We start from the raw sequence: 18,637 nt of genomic DNA, 5'->3' as shown, positions 1-18,637 counted from the left end.
AAACAAAAAAAAGAGTTAGCTAAACTTATTGCTACTGCACTAACCGTGTTAATATTACTGTGTCAACTGTATTAATATGCCCTATATTAGTCATGTGGTTTTAGTTCCGTAATCCCTTAGTAACGAGGGACTAAACTCAATAATAATCTTTCGAATGTTTGTCCGTTTAATAGGCTTTGATAAGAACCCATCCATCCCACTACTCAAGCATTCTTTAACGTTTGATTCATCTGCAAAAGCAGTCAAAGCAATAATGGGACCTTTGAATTGTAAGTTGCTTCTAATCATCTTGGTAGCAGTCAACCCATCAACCTTGGGCATCTGAACATCCATGAACACAATGTCGTAATGAGTTCCTTGTTCTCCGCTTAATTTAATGAGTTCAATGGCCTCGGCTCCATTACAAGCCATAGTTAAGTCGGTAAACCCTTCAAGCTTCAACATTCTCTTGATAACTTCTTGGTTGACCAAGTTATCTTCGGCCACAAGGATCCGTATATGACTCAAGTTCTCCAACAATGCATCGTTATTATTGCTACTGTTGCTATTGTTGTTGACTGATGCTGTACCTGTTGAAGATCGTTCAAATAATGGAGGCTTCAAGGCATTGGAATCACTGCTTTCATTTCCCGAAAGTACAAGTGCTGATTCGGACGTTGGTGTAGAAATAAGTGGACTATTCAAAGCGTTCGTTGCAACTGTACTATCACTTGTACGATTATGATTATTATGATTCTTATTATTATTTGTTTGATCTGTTGATGATGCCATTTGTCCTGCCAAATCTGCAAAGGTAACTCTTCTGTTCATTTTGGAACCAGGATTAAATTCATCTTCACAAAACTCATCAAGATCTGCTTCAGGTACAATAATCTCTCCTGATTGTGGAATTGGAATTCTTAAAGTAAATGTGGATCCCACTCCAAGAGAAGACTTCAAAGTTAGTGATCCTCTCATCATCTTTGCCAATTGTCGACAAATTGAAAGTCCCAACCCTGTACCTCCATAGCTTCGACTAAGGGTTTGATCACCTTGAACAAATGGTTCAAAGACCTTCTCTTGTAACGCAGGCTCAATACCACTTCCTGTATCACGGACTTCTATTTGAAGAACCCAGACTTTGGGTTTGTAGAAGTTACGCATTTTGAAAGTCTTTTTATTCTTGATGAGTTCGTTATGCCCAATGTATGAAGATTCAGTGTTTGCCCGAGTATTATTAGGACGAGTTATTGAAGGAGATGATCCAGAACCAGTACCTCTAGGAGATTTGGCATAAACATGCACTTCATCGCTATTAGAAGTATTATTATGTCCTCCAAGTGGTGAAGAGTGTGGATCATCAGGATGCAAAAGTCCTCCCTTGGGAGGTGAAATATCTTCTACTGTAGAAGTAGAGTCCACGGGTGTAGGAGGTAAGGCTTTATGACGAGTAAATTGACTTTCAAATATATTATTCTCGTAAGCTTGGGTTGATAATGTCACCACACTAACCGTATCACTTGCATCATAATCCATAGATTCGTTAATTTCTTCAATTTTTCCAACTTTAATTCCTGTCGTCGTATGGTGATTCGTAGATGCACCAGTTGTATGAGATTTATCAGGTGCTCCTTGTTGCTCACGGATATTCGTAGTGCCCGTATGTTTAAATTGAAAGTAATCCGAAGCTGATGATTGCAGAGTGGATTCATTGGTGGTATTATCAACTTCTCCCTTCATAGTGTTAAGTTTGGTTTCATCAAATGGGTTTCGTAAAACATAAACTTGTTCATAATCACAAGCTTTTGATTTCTGATGATCATATTCTCCTAGTAGTTTAAAAGAAACATCAACACTTCCGTTCACAGGAGTAAATTTCAATGAATTAGAAACTAAATTCATAACAATTTGAATAAGTCGATTCGAATCTCCGTAAAGAATCATTTTCCTTAGAATTCTAGGCTCTAAAAGAATCTTAAAATTAACCTTTTGATCCACGGCTAATTTGGAAAAAATCGACTTGACTTGATAAGCAACTTCCAAGATTTGAAAGTTTGATGTTTCCAATTTAGACCGATTCAAAGTATTCTTTGAATACGTTAATAATTCAGTTAAAATATGCAAGAGTAATTCTCCTGATCTATGAATCAACTTAAGAGAGTCTTGAATCTTGGATTGATCTTCTTCATCCATAGCAATAGATGTCATCCCTAAAATACCATTTAAAGGTGTTCTTAATTCATGTGATATGTTGGCAATGAATACTGTTTTAGCTTCATTTGCAGCTTCGGCTTCTATCTTTGATGCTTCCAACTCTTTAGTACGAAGTTTCACTCGGTCTTCAAGATGGGTATACTGTTTATCCAATTCTTCAATCATAATATTGAAAGCATCAGTTAATTCAGTCAATTCATCTTTAAAAAATTTCTTAGAATTGACTATTCTCTGCGGAAGTCTGATAGCTGTAGAATATCCTGAAGTCAGCTCTGAATGAATAGAATCTCTTTTCATTGAAAAGTTATTCAGTCCTATTTGTTCCTCTTCATCTCCAATATTATTATTATCTTCAATTGCGGTTTTTTCCACTATTGGTGGATAAGCTGTACCTTTGGATTGTCGTTTAACTTTGGATATCATGGGTAACTGTCGTTTACTTGGGGCTGCAACAGTCATATCTCTTGCAGTCAGTGGTTGTCCTATATCAACATTTCCATTACTTGCACCAGCGCCTGCGCCCGTGTCCTTTCTTGCAGAAAATGACAACCCATTTGAAGCCGTTGTATTATCAGGCATTCGCTGTAATAACGTTTGCAGTGACCCATCCTCATCTTCTGAAACCTTTTGTTTCCGATAGAACCAAGGATACAGAGTTCTAGAATATGGAGGTGACGGTATTTGCTTTTCTTTCTTCTTGGATCTGGTAATAGACTCTGTAGCTTCCTTTAATTTGGTAATTGGACGAATGAAATAATAAGCCAAGGGAAATGTTAAAAGACATATGAAAGCTCCAATGCCCACGGAAACACCAATGATAATTGATCTTAACTTTCTGAATGGTCCAAGGAAACTAGAACGTGACTGCATGACTATAATGGTCCAATTTTTGACTGAATCCACAGCTAATGATTGAAACCCAATAGCAATACCTCTACCGCTATACAGTTGTACATCAGCTGCAGAACCACTTGGTCTAGAAAGCGCCTCCTTGACAGCACTAGAAGTGTTGATACTGTAAACTGTATTTGGTTCCAATACGTTCTCAATATCGGGTATAACGGTTCTAAATCCATAAAGTCCGGAGTTAACATCTGAGTTTTGATTATATACGGCTTGAACAGCAATCACCGAGAAATCATTCAAGTTTGATGATGGCAGGGATAAGGAAGATGTGGAAGAAGATGATGAAGCGGTATCTGTCGAAAAATTGATTGATCCATTGACAGCATATTGAATACTGTAAATATTGCATATTATAGTCAAGTAACCCAGGATCGAAGGCTTACTTATAATGATTGAGGAATTGGAAAAAACGGGTAAAGTTAACCCGAGGAAATATGCAGAATCAATGACTGATGAATTGGCTACTGGACCGGTGACAAAATAATCATCATCTGGAAGAATGTTACTGATGGAGATGTTCTTTCTGATTGGATAAAGATAGTCCTTTGTAGGATCGGACAACAGGGTTGTATTACTTGTTGCGTTCACCACCAAATTCAATCCCAAGTCATATAGCCTTGCCCCGGCCACGAAATCCAGGGAATCAACGTATTGAAATAGAGTTCGCTGGGCACCTTCAAAAACCTCAACCGAGGTGTTGCCTGCCTTATAGCTGGTAAGGGCCAGGGTGATTTCGTATCTATTCAGAAGGAAATACCCCAAATTATAATATGCTTGCAAAGCTTGCTGTAACTGGATTGTTTTCAATTGAGCAATCACTTGTAGTCGTTCTGTACGCATTTCAGATAAGTTATTAGAATAGTACACCCCCGTGACGATTGCCAAGATGGCCAAAGAAAGCAATGAGGCAAAACACACGAGGGTAATAAGCTGTGGCCTAATCCCAATTTTGAGTCTTCTCATCTGACATTGACACGGAACAGGTTATGGGACGGATGCTATGCAATGGTATTCCTTGTGGTACGACTTATGATAATGTGACTTGTAACGGCAAGACTTGTGTACAGCTTGCTATATATGTGACGTGTACAACTAGTGAGACTCGAGTTCGAAATAATTAGGGCTACAAAGAAGGAGTAGTGGTGTTGATGAGTGAATCTGCTAAGGAAGGTGTGTTTTTCCACTTGAATTTTTTAGTGGTTTTGTGGTCTCTCGCTGCAACAGAAGAGTGCGACTGTAATACGAAGCCAAAGTGATAATAAGAAGCGACTGTGATACGAAGCTTAACAGTGTGACGTGGTGGTGATAATAAGAAGCGACGGTGTTAGTATTAAGCATGGCAGTGACTCTGTTACTATACCATTAAGTATGCCTGGCCCTGTTAGTATGACTGAAGTAGTATTATAATTATGTGTCACTACAAGCTTAAATCGCTTCTACGACGCAACATTACACATACTATTGCCTATTAGTATGCATTCTACAGATTTAAGGTAAAGGTTTTGAAATGCAGGGAGTACTTCTATTATGGCACAATCTTTAGCCACAGATATTGTGTGACATGGTTTTTGTCCTGCGATGAGCTAGGCGTCATTATCGTGTAGACACCAACAACCCTCAACGACAAACGTCAACGACGTCATGTTTGTTTTGTATGGCTCTGGTGAAGGGAAACCAACCAACCCTGTACATACACTCCCTTTCATGCACAGATGAAATTTAGTTGTTTGGCCAAAAGTAATGTTTCATTGTAATGTGAAGATCAATACAAAAATGTATAATAATATTAACAATAAAGTTGTCTTACATGTACACCTCAACCTCGAATCCATTGGTTGGTGGGTGACGGTGGCTTTACGTCATTTTTATGTTGTTATTGCTATTATTACTACTGCCGAGATGCCTGGCATGTATCTATTCTTTTCTGGGTCTGTCCACAGTAGTATTTACCCGGAATGCGTACTATACATGTAGTTTAGTATCCGGCGTAGGGGAAGGAGTTTTTTTTTGACAGATGTTTCATATACCTGTTGATATCTCCACATAAAACCATAGACACTATTTTAATACACTCATTCTTTCAGTAGCAAGCAATGAAAGTGCTTACGGTGTCCTCATTCGCAACAGTGGCCCTAGCCTTACAAAGACGAGCCGACTCACAGTCAACGTCAACGTCAATGTCATTAACGTCATCATTATCGTCGTCATTCTTAGCATCAACAACAGCAGCACCGTCGTCGTCAACAATTACACCATCATCAGTTTCCTCAGTAAAAACAACAACAGCATCACCATCACCATCTCCAAGAAGCTCATCTTTATTTCCATATCTTAAGTTTATGTTTTCCAGAACATCTCTAAGTCCCTACTACAATATTAACATGGACTTAAATGGTCAACAGATCCCGTTTCGACTCGATCTACTTCAACCAGACTTGTGGTTTTTGAATGGTAATAGTGTTTTACCTTGTAGTCAAATTGCATCCTTTGAAGCCCAGCACAGCACAGAGCTGAATTGGGAATCAATATACCTGACTTATACAGAGGTTGAAGCCACAGATTGTGGAAGGTATCTGATGTATTCCGTACCCCTGAACGGACCACTGGATAGCTCTTCCTCTGATGGCACCCCATGGTCATTGGCATATGTGGATGCCATCAATGCCACTGGAGTGTTGAGAAACATACAGAACGTTTCCATAAACATGGAAAATGGAACACCTGTCAAGATGAATAATATCGTTATGGGCGAAGTTGATAGTACTAATGTTGAAGTAGGAGGATTCGGTCTTGCCTCTCATCCTGACGGAACAGGGTTTCTTGGTGCTCTAGCGACATATGGTTACATCAATAGATCATCATATTCATTGTATTTCAGTGGATATCAAGCTGGTCTTCTTCCAGGAGTAGTGGACTCTTCTTTTATCAAAGGTGATTTTGTTAGTTACGACATGCTTCCTCATGTGGGAGGGACAGACTCAGAATCAACATTGAACAAAAGGTTGGCAGCAATCAAGTTCCCAACAGTTCTTCTTGAAGGTGTAGCCGTTCGTAACACAGCAACGAATCAAGTCCAATCATTAATGGGGTCTTCTGGTTCCTCGGCCTCTGTCCCTGTTCTTTTGCATAGCAGATCCAACTATTTATATTTACCATTGGATATCATTGTGAATTTGGCCATTCAAACCAATGCAGTCTATGTAAGTGACCTATCCAACTGGATTGTGGGTTGTGATATTGTCAATGGATCCAATGCCAATCTTGAGTTTTCGTTCCCTAATTTGACTATCAAGATTCCAATTAGTGCCATCTTATCCAACGCTTATGACATGAACATGAATCAGATCTCATTAAGTGATGGGTCCAAGGCTTGCTATTTGAACGTGGTTGACAACTCGTCAATGGGAGTGTCTTCTTTGGGATTGCCATTCTTATCCCACATATACATGGCTGTTGATAATCTTAGTGGGAAAGTTGCCATGGCACAGAGCAACGCCAATAATACGTCATCATCATCATCATCATCATCATCGTCGTCGTTGTCGTCGTCGTTGTCATCATCATCAACATCACCGACATCACAACCATCTACAAGCACGGCACAGGAAACCACAAGCCTGGCAACAAAAACATTTGCCAGAATGGTGAACTCCAGTATCCCCTATGCAACTTACTATCTGACCAACAGCCTACCAACATTAACCTACTATCAGCTTAACACTCTGGCCACACTAGAGATCCCTGCCATGTTCACGTCGGTGGTGTTTTCTCTGGGTTCAATTTACTTATCGCAGCTTCCCAATACCACCAGTTCAGTTGCCGTTGCAGCAGCCACTTCCACTTCTGTCGATAAGACTAGTAACGGGGCTATGGGCAGCACTGGAGCATTAACATCATCATGGGTTGTTTCGTTTATAAGCTTTTGTTTTTCATTGGTTTTATTATGAACAATTGTATACTAAAAAAAGTTAGACGTGTCATATTATTATACTAAACTGTACCATATTAAACTGTACCATATTAAACTGTATAATATACACTGTATATATTGCATAACTATAACTCATTCAATTCATACGATTTTGTTTTGGCCTGTTGCTGACGGTCTAGTCTTTCCAAATGTCTATAATAGTTGTACCAGCCAATGTCGGCCAAGGTGATGAATAAACCCACAACATTAATTGATGATAAGTGATCCCCAAACACAAGGAACCCAATGACAATGGTGACCAACTCTTTAAAGATTCCTGCAATGGAAAGAGTAATCAAGGGGGCCACTTGTAAGAGCATAAACTCACACCAAGTCATCATAAAGGCCATTATACCAGGGAAAATCATCAATATGGTGGTTAGAGCATACCCCTTTTCTTGCCATATAGCATGGGAGAAGAACTTTCCAATGCCTTCAAAAGTGAACCCCGTAATGAAGAGTAACGTGGCCATAAGCGGACTGAGATAGAACATGGCTTGGATGGGGTTGGACGTATTAGGATTCACTTTAAGAAGCAACTGTGTGAACGACCATCTAAGTCCGCTGGACATTGAAGCTATGAGTATAAGGATGATTCCAAAGGTAACATCCGCCTGACTCTTAGCATCATCAACTTCATCAGCACCATTTTTTAGAGGGTCTGGTTTGATAACCATGAGTGAGACTGAAAAGGTCATGATAGCGATGATTATCACCAATTTCCAATTGAACCGTTCCAACTTGAAGAGTAACCCAAATAGAAGAACAAAGATCAACAGACTTGTCTTCAACATGGTGTATAATGATAATGTTATATACTTAAAGGATACGTTCAGAAACCCAATATCACAGGCACTTGCTATTGCACACGGCATGGTAGTCCAAAAGACACTCCACACTATGGTATTATTATTTTTAGTAGTAGTGGTACTAACATCATGATCATTATCTTCAGAATGTATTGGAGAACTGGAGCTACTGGAATGGACATTATTACTGCTTCTTCTTCTTATTGGTCTCAAGATTGGAGTTGACGGACTCAGAGATCTCCCTTCGTCACTACTTTTAATTTGCTGCTGTTTCAGATACCCTTGTTGTCTTATGATAGATGAAAAAATCAATAGCACCACTTGATGGAACGCAGTCACGATTATGGGGAACTCAAAGACTCCAAACATCCATTTATTGTAGACACTAATGCCTACCAGAAAGATATACCATCCTAATATATATTTCAACAGTCCCATAGTTCATAAGAATAAAGTTGTATGTGGCTAATGGCACAAGCTAATGGTACAAGTTAATGGTACAAGTTAATGGTACAAGTAGCTAATGGTACAAGTAGTTAATTGTATCTGTAGCTAATTGTATCTGTAGCTAACTGCAGTTGTAGCTGAATAGCTGTCTATAGTACACTGTATTGTCACGTCTCACACGTCTTGTATACTTTGCCGTTTAGTATACCCGTACTTTCTATTGTATGTGATGGTTGTTGATTCTGCATCGGTAAGTAAAATTCGGCTAAGGACACGATTGATTTGAGCCGAATTAGGTACAGCGTCGTACAAGAGTTCACAGTGTTGATCAGTCACTAGCATGGTAGCACACCAGTCAGTTGTATAGTTGCATAGTATAAGTCATTAGTACATTCACTACTCGTACAGTCGCCTCTATATTGTAGCAGTTACTAGCATAGCGTAGCAGCCATTAGCAGTACTTATAGTAGTATGGCGGAAGTGCAGTTCGTATTGAATGTAGTGTTCTCTCCAAAGCAATTGTGCAGTACATTATTTTCCAACATAGCAAAGAACGTAGGTGCGTACCTGAAGAAGATATATTGAGACAGACACTACAATCAAACACTACACTCTATATAAGGACTGTATTTATAGTGTAGGATGTACTGTTGGTTATTATATGTTATGGTCTGTGTCTTACACCAATTCCATTGGGTCTATGAATCCATTGGGCTTATCTTAACCTTAAACCTTGTATATACCATTGCCGTTTATAGTAATTGGCATTCTCAACCGGCGCTACCATAACAATTGACAACTTTACCACCGCCGCATACAAAGAAATGCTAATGTTAACTAATACTTTCTTCTTCTTCTTTATCATCATTATGGTGAAGAATATAGACCCCTTATCGTTGATCAATATCCAGCGGGAATATCTCTTTGAAAGAATCCGACAGGTTCAAGAACAAGGCAAACTTTATGTGTTGGTTGTAGATAGGAAGATTAAGACACTAATAGATGCTATAATTAGTAAGGATCAATTACTTCGATTAGTAGTGGCCGTTGAACTCATAGATGAACGACGCAAACCCCAGTCGTATCTAGAAGCCATCTATATGTGTCACATGTCAGTGTACAACTTACAATGTATTTTATCTGATGTTCACACTAATAGATATCGATTAGGTCATGGACTTTTAATACCTAAACTTGGTTCAGATATGGAATTGAATCATTTTTATAATCAAAATTTCCTTACAGAACCAAAAATAGTTCAATACTTTCAAAACCAAAAACTAATTGAATATATAAATGCGTCCATGTTCCCTCTTGAATCCCGATGCTTTGTTGTTGATTCTTCAAGGGCCAATGCCATGCCTATATATTATAATGAGAACTTGGCTGAATTGGTTCCTCATCAAATTAAACGAGTAGCCGAGGCTCTCGTGAATGTCGTGGTAGTCACCGGGGAATATCCTTATGTTAGATATCAAAGTTCTTCTAAAGTTGCCCATTTGATAGCCCAAGAATTCCAATCTCAACTAGATAATTATGCCAGACTTAACATAGATTACCCCCCTCCTCAAACCAATCGTGTTCGTTCGGTGTTGCTTATCACCGATAGATCCTTGGATTTGTTTGCTCCTTTACTTCATGAATTCACCTACCAAGCCATGGCTATGGACATAGTTGAATCATTGGAAAAAGAAGGGGTCTATAAGTTTAACTCCGAGAACGAATTGGGAGAAATCTCAGAAGTCAATACTGAAATCGATAATGAAGACGATGAAGAATGGGTAATGCTTAGACATTGTCATATTGTTGAAGCCTCTGAATTGATCATTAGCAAAATCAATGATCTAATTAAAAATAATCCAATGCTTGTGGACCGTACTAAGGCTAAAACTTCAAGTGATTTATTATTTATAGTGGCTCATTTGAAAGGGTTCGATGAAGAAAGGAAGCATGTTAGTTTGCATAAACTGTTAATTGATGAATGTGTTCAAAGAAATGATGAACGTAAACTCGCTGAATTTGCTGCTGATTTTGAACAAACATGTTGTGCTGATGGAATTACTTTTGAAAATGAACGGAATAAACATTTACATGATGATTTGATTGAGTTATTAGCAAGACAAGATTTACTGATCAATGATAAGATAAGGTTAGTGTTGATTTATGGGTTATATCGTGGAGGTTTAATTGAAGACGATTTTACAAAATTAGCAATGTTTATTGGTGTTGATAACAAACAAGTGGAACTGTTGGTTTCAAGATGCTTTGTTAACTTCGCCAAACTTGGGTTCCCCTTAATCAAATCTTCTCCAAAGGATAAAAATTCAGATAAGAAGTTATATCATTCCATTAACAACGAAGGGACTTTCAATACCTCAAGATTCATTGGTGGATTGAAGAATGTTCTTCAACAGGTTACCACTGGTACTTTAAGTGAGGAAGAATTTCCTTATATAAGAGAAAGACCTTTAGAAGATGAACTTCCTAAAACCGAAGCTCAGACTTCCACCTCTACTACTAGTGGACCACAAGCGTTTAGAACTTCAAGAGTTAGAGCAACTTGGGCCGATCTGTCAAACACGAAATCATCTACAAGAAAAACAACGTCTAGACAAAGAATCTATTCTTATGTGGCAGGAGGTATGACTTATTCCGAGCTCAGAGCAGCCTATGAACTTTCCAAGGAATTAGATAAAGAGGTTTATATTGGCTCAGAAACTTTATTAAGACCCCGGGATTTCTGCATTGGGTTACAAGATGTTGATATCAATAAATCAGTTGATCGGATCAACTTACCTCTTTTACAAGAGCTTAGAGGTCCAAGAGATGCTCCAGGGTACATGTTTGAAGTTCCCAAGCCTCCAGCACCACCACAATCATCTTCGAATCCAAATCCTGCTTTAAATCAGCAATATAATCGATTGAGTCAAGGTTCATCCATTAGTTCCAAACCAATGACTCCAAACTTATCAAGCAAAGCATCAATGCATAGTCTGTCTCCTAGCGGTGGAGATAAGTCATCTCCTTCTAAAAAGAAGAAAAGTAAGTTTAAGATCTTTTCCAAATAATATAAAGATACTTATTTTCTATTTAATTTCATCCAACGAGGGACTCTATCATTGACATTCTCATCTTTGGGGTTTTTGGTGGAATTGAAAGTAGATGATGAATTAGATTCAAAAGAATTGGTGGTAGTCTTTTTCTTATTATTATCATCAACTTCATCGTCTGGTAATAACGATCTATTTTCTTCAATGACAATCTCGGCCCTTTCATTGGAATTCTTGATAGTAGCAATAGATTCTTCTTTAACAAATGGCCCCTTACGTGATAAAGAGGTATCTTTAAGTTCCCAAAGTAATAAGATACGTTCAGTTTGAAATTCTGGGAACTCCAATAATAGTTTATTATTTGTGTCAAATGTAAATGATAAGACTTTGAATGGTGGTTCCGGGAACTTTATTATGTAATGATTGACATATTCCGGTAATAATATTTGATCAATTCTCTTTAATAAAGTCCCCAACTTCAAATTTGATAGTTCCTTTTGTTCATAATTGAATTGTATAATATTCCGGTCGGGGAATCTTAACCGTATACTGTAATGCGTTACCGGTTTAGGAATTTTGGCAGGCTTTGCATTACCTTTTTGTTGAACCATTCTGTAATATTGTTTAGCTTGACTCACAGTCATCTCATAGTCATCATCTGGATTCTCATAAAGTGTCGTTGGATGATTTCCAGGCTTATACAATTGAGTATCACTCTCTATATTAAGTTGTAGGGCGTCATCAATAAGCCTCGTATTTATTGCGCTTTCATTTTCACTTGCATTGACACTTGCGCTTTGTTCCTGTTCGCTGCCGCTGTTCCGACGGACTATCCGAGACTCATTATGAATAGTATTTTTATCGACTGGCAATACATTCGGGTCTAATTCCATACGATTCTCTTTCTCCTGTGCCTCTTCCCTTTGCCTTTCAAGTAACTTTTGCCGTTTCAACTCCTCTTTTAATTGTTCTCGGTGAAGATGTTCTTCTTCCATCCGTTTGACATTAGTCTGTCTCTGTTGTTCTAATTGTGTCCGAACAATTTGCTGCTGATGAAGTTCTCGTTCAGCAGCACCTTCATTATTGGAGTAATTCAATCTTACTACAAAATTCTTAACTCCTGAGCCAATCACCGTACCAAGTACAGTAGAATTGAACTGCGACAAGGGGATTTTTTGATCAACAAGGATCATTTCAATCTTAATATCATTCGTTTGTGACTCTGTTAATGGCAATTTCAAACCAGAATTGGCCTTTTCAAACTCTTGTACAACTTGACTCAACAGAAGACTTGTGTCTATATCTTTCAACAAGTATTGTGGTCTAGCCGTAGGCACACCAGCTACTATTAACTTTATATCAACTTTAGAACCCCCAGCACTGGCAGATACCGTCTTATTAGAGACTTCTTTTACTTGTAGTTCAACTTTACTATTATTAATCACGTTAGTGAATCGTAAGGGTAAGGAAGTATCCAATACTTTCCTCTGGTACAAAAGCTTACCCTCCAATTCACTTTGATTCAACAGAAACTTGTCCATCGCCATTCCTGTAGCCTGATTCACCGTTTGAGTCTTCAAACATGTTATCTTCTTGGTTAAATGACCGTATGACACTTGCAACGTAATGTTAGACATGATGGCGAATCAACAGTAAAGTATACACAATGATAACCAACACACACAACAGAAATTCTGTCACAAACAATTATACGTCTATATAATGACTATGCAATACCTCAATTGATCACCGTAGTTACTAAAGTTCGATTATAAGTTCGACTATAAGTTCGACTACTCTATGTCAAGGTGTATAGTGAACCACTTCTGGAGAATCCCGACCGAGAATGGCGATGTCCGCGCGGGATGGTGACGCGCACGACCGGACAAAGAATACTATATAAAAGGGCTTGAGATGATCATGTAAAATTGAAGGGACCACCGTCCAATTTAAATTTTGTATATATAAAGGAGTAAACATCCCCCGTGGATCTAGCGATACATTATTATTCTATTAGATATCCCATCAAAATCATACTCAAAATAACTTCATCTACTTTAATATATCTCCTCAGCTGGATCGCTGGTTTAATTGTTTGTGTTCTATTCTACAGTATGTGTTGCTGTTGTTCTCCTTGTTGTTCAGACATTCTACTTATTATAGTGTCTGTGTTATTCCCTCCGTTGCCAGTTTGGATTAGAAGAGGAATATGTTCTTGTGACTCCCTTATAAATATCTTGCTTTGTTTGATGGGTTACTTGCCCGGTTTAATCCATTCATGGTACATCATTGCCAAATACCCCCCTTACACCATTGACCATGACACAAGAATATACTACGTCTACGGACAAGACTTGGAAAGAGGAGGAGGACATCAACATCATCATCATCATCAACATCATCACACTCATAACAATACCATTGTCCTGGAACCATCACCTTTAGTGGCTCCAGCTGCTAATTATGGTTCTATTGAAGAAACTCGCCATTCTCCTAATCCTTCTTCATCTGGGAACAATGAAGTTTCTACAAGTGTTCCTCCACCCTACACGGAATTTGATAACAAGACTCAACATTGATCGAACACCTTGTTTAATGAGTGTCGTTTAGACAATTTTTTTATTCTTTTCTTTTTATTTCACGGAGGCTTATAAGTAATAGAGATAATGGTAATGTAATTAATATAATGTGAAAATGTAGTTATATATATATATGTAATAACGACATAGATATAAACAATAATTACCAGCAATTTGTCACATGACAATTGTCACGTGATATTCAAAAATAAGTCAGTCTAAGCAACGATTCATGGTGGTGAGTTAGACTTCTGGCACCGTTCTACTCCAGTGTATAATGTCATTTGCTAATTTTGATCTAGAAGCTCAGACTCGTAAGTCTGCTTCAGCAGAGGATGATATAGGAACAAAACTTGCACTGTATGCTGGCTTGGCTGCCCAATTAAATAGACAGAAACAATTCATTGGCAGTAAACGAGATTCTGAAGGTCTTAGGAAACAATTGGATGAATTAGTAAAGAAAATAAATACTGCTGAAGCAGAGTGTCGACGTTTACTTAATGCTCAAGATAACAAGACGGCGACATCACTGAATTCAAACGATTATGTTGTTAGAGAAAGACTCGAGACGGAGTTTAGTGCAGTTCAGAGACAACTGACTGCTACAATTAAGATGTATCAACAAAAGAAACATGCTACGCCATTAGAATCTTCTTCTGAGAGGACCAAATTGTTTCAAAGTAACCCCCAACAACAATATGGAGCTTTTGAAGATCATCAACAAAGTCAACAAGCCCAACAAGTCCAGCAACTAGTTTTAGAGCCTCAAATTGACCAAACAGATCTTGAATATCACACGTTGGTTACGGAGCAGAGAGAAAACGAGATAACAAGAATACACGAGGGGGTAATGGAGGTGAATGCTATATTCAAAGACTTGGATCAAATAGTTAACCAACAGGGTGAACAACTTGATACCATAGAGAACAATATCACCAACTATGAGGGGAACGCTCAAGGAGCTCACAAGGAATTGATAAGAGCTGAAGAACACCAAAAGCAAAAGAATAAATGCTGTGTAATACTGTTGATTGTTTTCTCGGTTATTCTATTGACCATTATTCTTATAGCTATCAGTTGATACAGAGCAAACTACAGATGAACAGATTTAACAAAGACCATCATATTGAAACCATAATAATAACTTAAAACCCTTACCCCGAGATCAATCTAATTCATCAATCATATCAGATTCTATATCAGTCTCATTAGGGGTCACAGGTTCACAATCAGAATTATCACTATCTTCAGCATACAACTGGGAGTCCTTTTTTGTGCTGTAGCGCTTAGCCTGAGATTCACAATAAGCAGCACCTTGACTTAACTTACGTTCCATTATTTCAAACAACATCTCCTTGTTGTGGAGGACCGCTACTCCTGCTCCTACCACTGCACCCAAAGTGAGAGCTATTTTGACCGATACCGGGACTGAAAATGCTTCGTTAGTACTACTCATTGATGTTAAGACGTGATTTAGACTATGCTTACCTATAAGGGGCATTATTGATGAATAATGAATAACACAAGGGATATAAGTATATAGGGTCAGGTATTGCTAACTTATAGTGGCGGTGGCGCCGCGAGGGCGTGGTGTTAGGGGGTTGCCACTTGCGGAGAAAAATATAGCCAACTAACACTACAGAGTAGTGCAGTGTAGCGCAGTTATAGGAGGTATAATCTTAGTACAGTAAGTATAGTGCAGTGGGTATAGTACAATATTAGCATAGTATCAGTACGGCATAAGTGAAGTACAGTGCACTAAATAAACTAAATTAAATATTTATTATAGTACATATTATAGTGCGTGTTATCGTACAGTATATTGTAGTCCAGCAAGCCGTAGAACCGCATGTTTTAGTATGTCAGAGATTGCATGTGACCTTTGTGCAATGAAACATATTTTGATGGAACCACTATCAAAGGAATGTATGATGTTGACAGCAGTTGTGCTCTAGAATATCTTCTAACACTTTGTACGAAAAAGTTTAATTTGACCCCCGTTTCGTTGACGGAGGTCGTTCGTTTAATGGTTTGGTAAACCTAAGCAGATGCATACCTTCTGGTTGATTCACTAAGAATTTTGTTTCAATGCGACACCAGCAAGTTCCATCCCTAGTTCTTAACACAATGGTTGATAAATGAGGTTGCAAGGTTACAGGGAAAGCAGACAGAACATTCCGTGAAACGTATTTGCCATATCTGATTTGTTGGTGTACTTTTAAAAGAGTCCATACACCGTTGAAGTAACGAGACATTGCCAAATGTTGGCGGTTATGGCTGCGAATTTCTCATTGCGTTTGAAAAACACAACCAATTGCTTTGGCCCATTAGAAACAGTAACGTTCCTCTTTTTGACCGGTTTGCTACAACTTGCGTCTTAGGCATTGTGTGTAATTTCTCTCATGAATTACCCTAGTTAGAAATAATAATAAAATATAATACATAGATATAGTGATGGATGTGGAACGACTAAGTGCTTCCATACCTTATAGCATGCGATGATAAACTATTTACTTTTCTTCATGGACATCAACAGTTTGATTCAAAACACTCCTCGAAGAGTTTTCTTCATTCTCTGAACCATTTCCTTCGTCAACATCAAGTCTCTTTCTAATGGAGGCCAATTTTACGACGTTGACTTTTCCAAGTACAAAATATGGATGGAATGGGATGAAGATTAACCCAGCAATTGACATCATAAGAGATTCTAAGGTCATCAAATAAACTTCATGAGTAATTAAATGACCTCTCCATCCTTCAGCCAATTCAACCACTCTATATATGCACCGAATGTACACGACACACACACTAACGGTAATTGCCAACGGGAACCAATTAAACAATGGTCTTGAACGAATACTTTGGAATTTTGGATTGTAGAACTTGTCCAAGGTGTTTCTTGTATGCCTTCTTGCTGATGGAGTAGCCAATAATAACTTTATAAAATTCTTTATAGACCGCTTCTTATAAGGATTTGAATCTTCAATTTTGGCATTGTCTTTGAAGTATAACCGAAGTAAAAAATCAAACCAAAATGCAACGAAAAATGTCATGGCAAGTAGTTGGAAACATATACCTCCTAAAATCATATTTGTACCTGGTTTAGTAGACTTATTGTTGTTATAAGCAATTGAAGTAGCGGCACCTCCGCCAGCTTGAACGAAAATTGATAAAACGTCCGTAGTAATAAAGAAATAAGAATACCATAAGGGCTTCAATATGGAGTAACCCCTACCATGGATAACCACAGCTTGAGCACATAGGAAATACATTCCAGCCATAACAAGAGCTGGAGCCATAGTTAACCCAATAATTTGCATTAAAAATGCATCATGGTTCTCTATATCAACTGTGGATACAATTCTACCAATAAATCCAATAACTTCAAGACCAAACCCAAGAAAAAATGTTATATTGTACCACCAATATTTTGATTTGATGACCATTAAAGTGTTGAAACCCCATATCAAGCCAAAAACAACAAGATAAATAGCATTAGCTGCCACATTCAAATTGTATTGATATGGATTGTTCTCAAACTCCAAAGCCTTCAAATTAAGTGTAGCATTGAAAATAATCTCAGTAGCCTGCAGTAGAACGCTTTGATCGGTTGCTGTAGCCAATACCAGTTCTGCTCGCATGATAGTAATGGATGCTTGGGCGCCTCTAATAGACCGTGAAAGGTCCATTAGGACGGGCCAATTAGTTTCAGTTGCAACTTGATCCACAGCTGAAGAGATGACGGATAATAAACTAGACGGATCTCCGGTAAATGTCAGTAAGGTAGTTTTGGTTGGTATTATGGATGGTTGCCAATCGGACCAACCTCTAGATATTGCAGAATTTGTTATGGCTATAGACATGATGAATGGCACAATATATGCTTCTTACCGTACGTAATTGATAGCAGATAATAGAAATTGAAAAGCTAGATGCGCTACTTTATATATTTACCACTTGGCATCCATCTGTATAGTCGAGAATGTATTAATTTTGGCGACTCAGTGATAGCAATCATACAATACTGCGGCTTGCACTTAAACAAAGGGGCAGCTGGGCGAAGCTGACCCTTTGTTCCGTAACCTAAAGACGGGATTTACTATGAGATGTTGATAGATAAGTGAGTTTGTGACTCTTGTTTAGGGCTTATTTTACCACATGAATGTAGTAAAATAGTACTTGTATACCAAGAGTTTTTGCCATATATAGAGTGGGTATGGCACCCGTAGAGTGCTACAAAGTGTAGCTAGAGAAGAGGGAGATTAGTTTACTAATTTAGCCGCTTGTTTAGTCAAGTCACACTGCACTAGACATAGGTGGGATACCAAGTAACTGAGCCGTGCTCTTGGCTTTATAGTATTATTCCATGGCACACGCAAACGGTCGTGGTGTGACAAACGGTCTTGGAAGTATATATAACAAAGGTAGCGTATGACGTAAAGCTATAACGTAGTTACTGTATAGTTATAATATAATGACAATATAGGTCTAGTGTGGTATTAGTATTAGTGTGAATAGGGCTATGCAATGAAGCAACTATTGTTTATTACGCTTGCAAGTTTCTGGGCAAGCAATTCTATTATATTACAAAATAGGTCAGTTTACATCATCTGCGCGGATATATCAACTCCGTCAGAATACGAGACTATTTAATATTACCATAGCGGAATAACATATTATTTA

The 18,637-nt window shown here is 38.1% G+C and overlaps 8 protein-coding genes across 8 annotated transcripts; 3 read left to right on the top strand and 5 right to left on the bottom strand.

Moving 5' to 3' along the window:
- Positions 1-90: 90 nt before the first annotated feature.
- Positions 91-3,939, bottom strand: SLN1 (Sln1p; the record flags this gene model as incomplete). Its single annotated transcript, XM_043193673.1, has 1 exon — positions 91-3,939. One exon carries the CDS (start codon positions 3,937-3,939, stop codon positions 91-93), a length of 3,849 nt encoding a protein of 1,282 aa, XP_043047209.1.
- Positions 3,940-5,054: 1,115 nt separating this feature from the next.
- On the top strand, positions 5,055-7,046 carry YPS7 (putative aspartic endopeptidase; the record flags this gene model as incomplete). The annotated part of the gene is made up of 2 exons (XM_043193672.1): positions 5,055-5,058; positions 5,644-7,046. The coding sequence occupies 2 exons, from the start codon at positions 5,055-5,057 to the stop codon at positions 7,044-7,046; spliced, it is 1,407 nt and encodes a 468-aa protein (XP_043047208.1).
- A 109-nt stretch (positions 7,047-7,155) lies between these two features.
- On the bottom strand, positions 7,156-7,863 carry CAS42 (uncharacterized protein; the record flags this gene model as incomplete). Its single annotated transcript, XM_043193671.1, has 1 exon — positions 7,156-7,863. The coding sequence occupies one exon, from the start codon at positions 7,861-7,863 to the stop codon at positions 7,156-7,158; it is 708 nt and encodes a 235-aa protein (XP_043047207.1).
- Positions 7,864-9,194: 1,331 nt separating this feature from the next.
- On the top strand, positions 9,195-11,393 carry SEC1 (Sec1p; the record flags this gene model as incomplete). The annotated part of the gene is made up of 1 exon (XM_043193670.1): positions 9,195-11,393. The coding sequence occupies one exon, from the start codon at positions 9,195-9,197 to the stop codon at positions 11,391-11,393; it is 2,199 nt and encodes a 732-aa protein (XP_043047206.1).
- Positions 11,394-11,404: 11 nt separating this feature from the next.
- Positions 11,405-13,012, bottom strand: KQ657_002922 (uncharacterized protein; the record flags this gene model as incomplete). The annotated part of the gene is made up of 1 exon (XM_043193669.1): positions 11,405-13,012. The coding sequence occupies one exon, from the start codon at positions 13,010-13,012 to the stop codon at positions 11,405-11,407; it is 1,608 nt and encodes a 535-aa protein (XP_043047205.1).
- Positions 13,013-14,231: 1,219 nt separating this feature from the next.
- VAM3 (SNAP receptor) lies at positions 14,232-15,035 on the top strand (the record flags this gene model as incomplete). Its single annotated transcript, XM_043193668.1, has 1 exon — positions 14,232-15,035. One exon carries the CDS (start codon positions 14,232-14,234, stop codon positions 15,033-15,035), a length of 804 nt encoding a protein of 267 aa, XP_043047204.1.
- Positions 15,036-15,119: 84 nt separating this feature from the next.
- Positions 15,120-15,410, bottom strand: KQ657_002920 (uncharacterized protein; the record flags this gene model as incomplete). Its single annotated transcript, XM_043193667.1, has 2 exons — positions 15,120-15,382; positions 15,407-15,410. 2 exons carry the CDS (start codon positions 15,408-15,410, stop codon positions 15,120-15,122), a joined length of 267 nt encoding a protein of 88 aa, XP_043047203.1.
- A 1,054-nt stretch (positions 15,411-16,464) lies between these two features.
- Positions 16,465-17,817, bottom strand: KQ657_002919 (RTA1 domain-containing protein; the record flags this gene model as incomplete). The annotated part of the gene is made up of 1 exon (XM_043193666.1): positions 16,465-17,817. One exon carries the CDS (start codon positions 17,815-17,817, stop codon positions 16,465-16,467), a length of 1,353 nt encoding a protein of 450 aa, XP_043047202.1.
- Positions 17,818-18,637: the final 820 nt, after the last annotated feature.

This window comes from Scheffersomyces spartinae (assembly GCF_019049425.1).
Source record: "Scheffersomyces spartinae strain ARV_011 chromosome Unknown scaffold_25, whole genome shotgun sequence".
In the NCBI taxonomy this organism is placed as follows: domain Eukaryota; kingdom Fungi; phylum Ascomycota; class Pichiomycetes; order Serinales; family Debaryomycetaceae; genus Lizanozyma; species Lizanozyma spartinae.
This window is presented reverse-complemented; position numbering and strand designations above follow the sequence as displayed.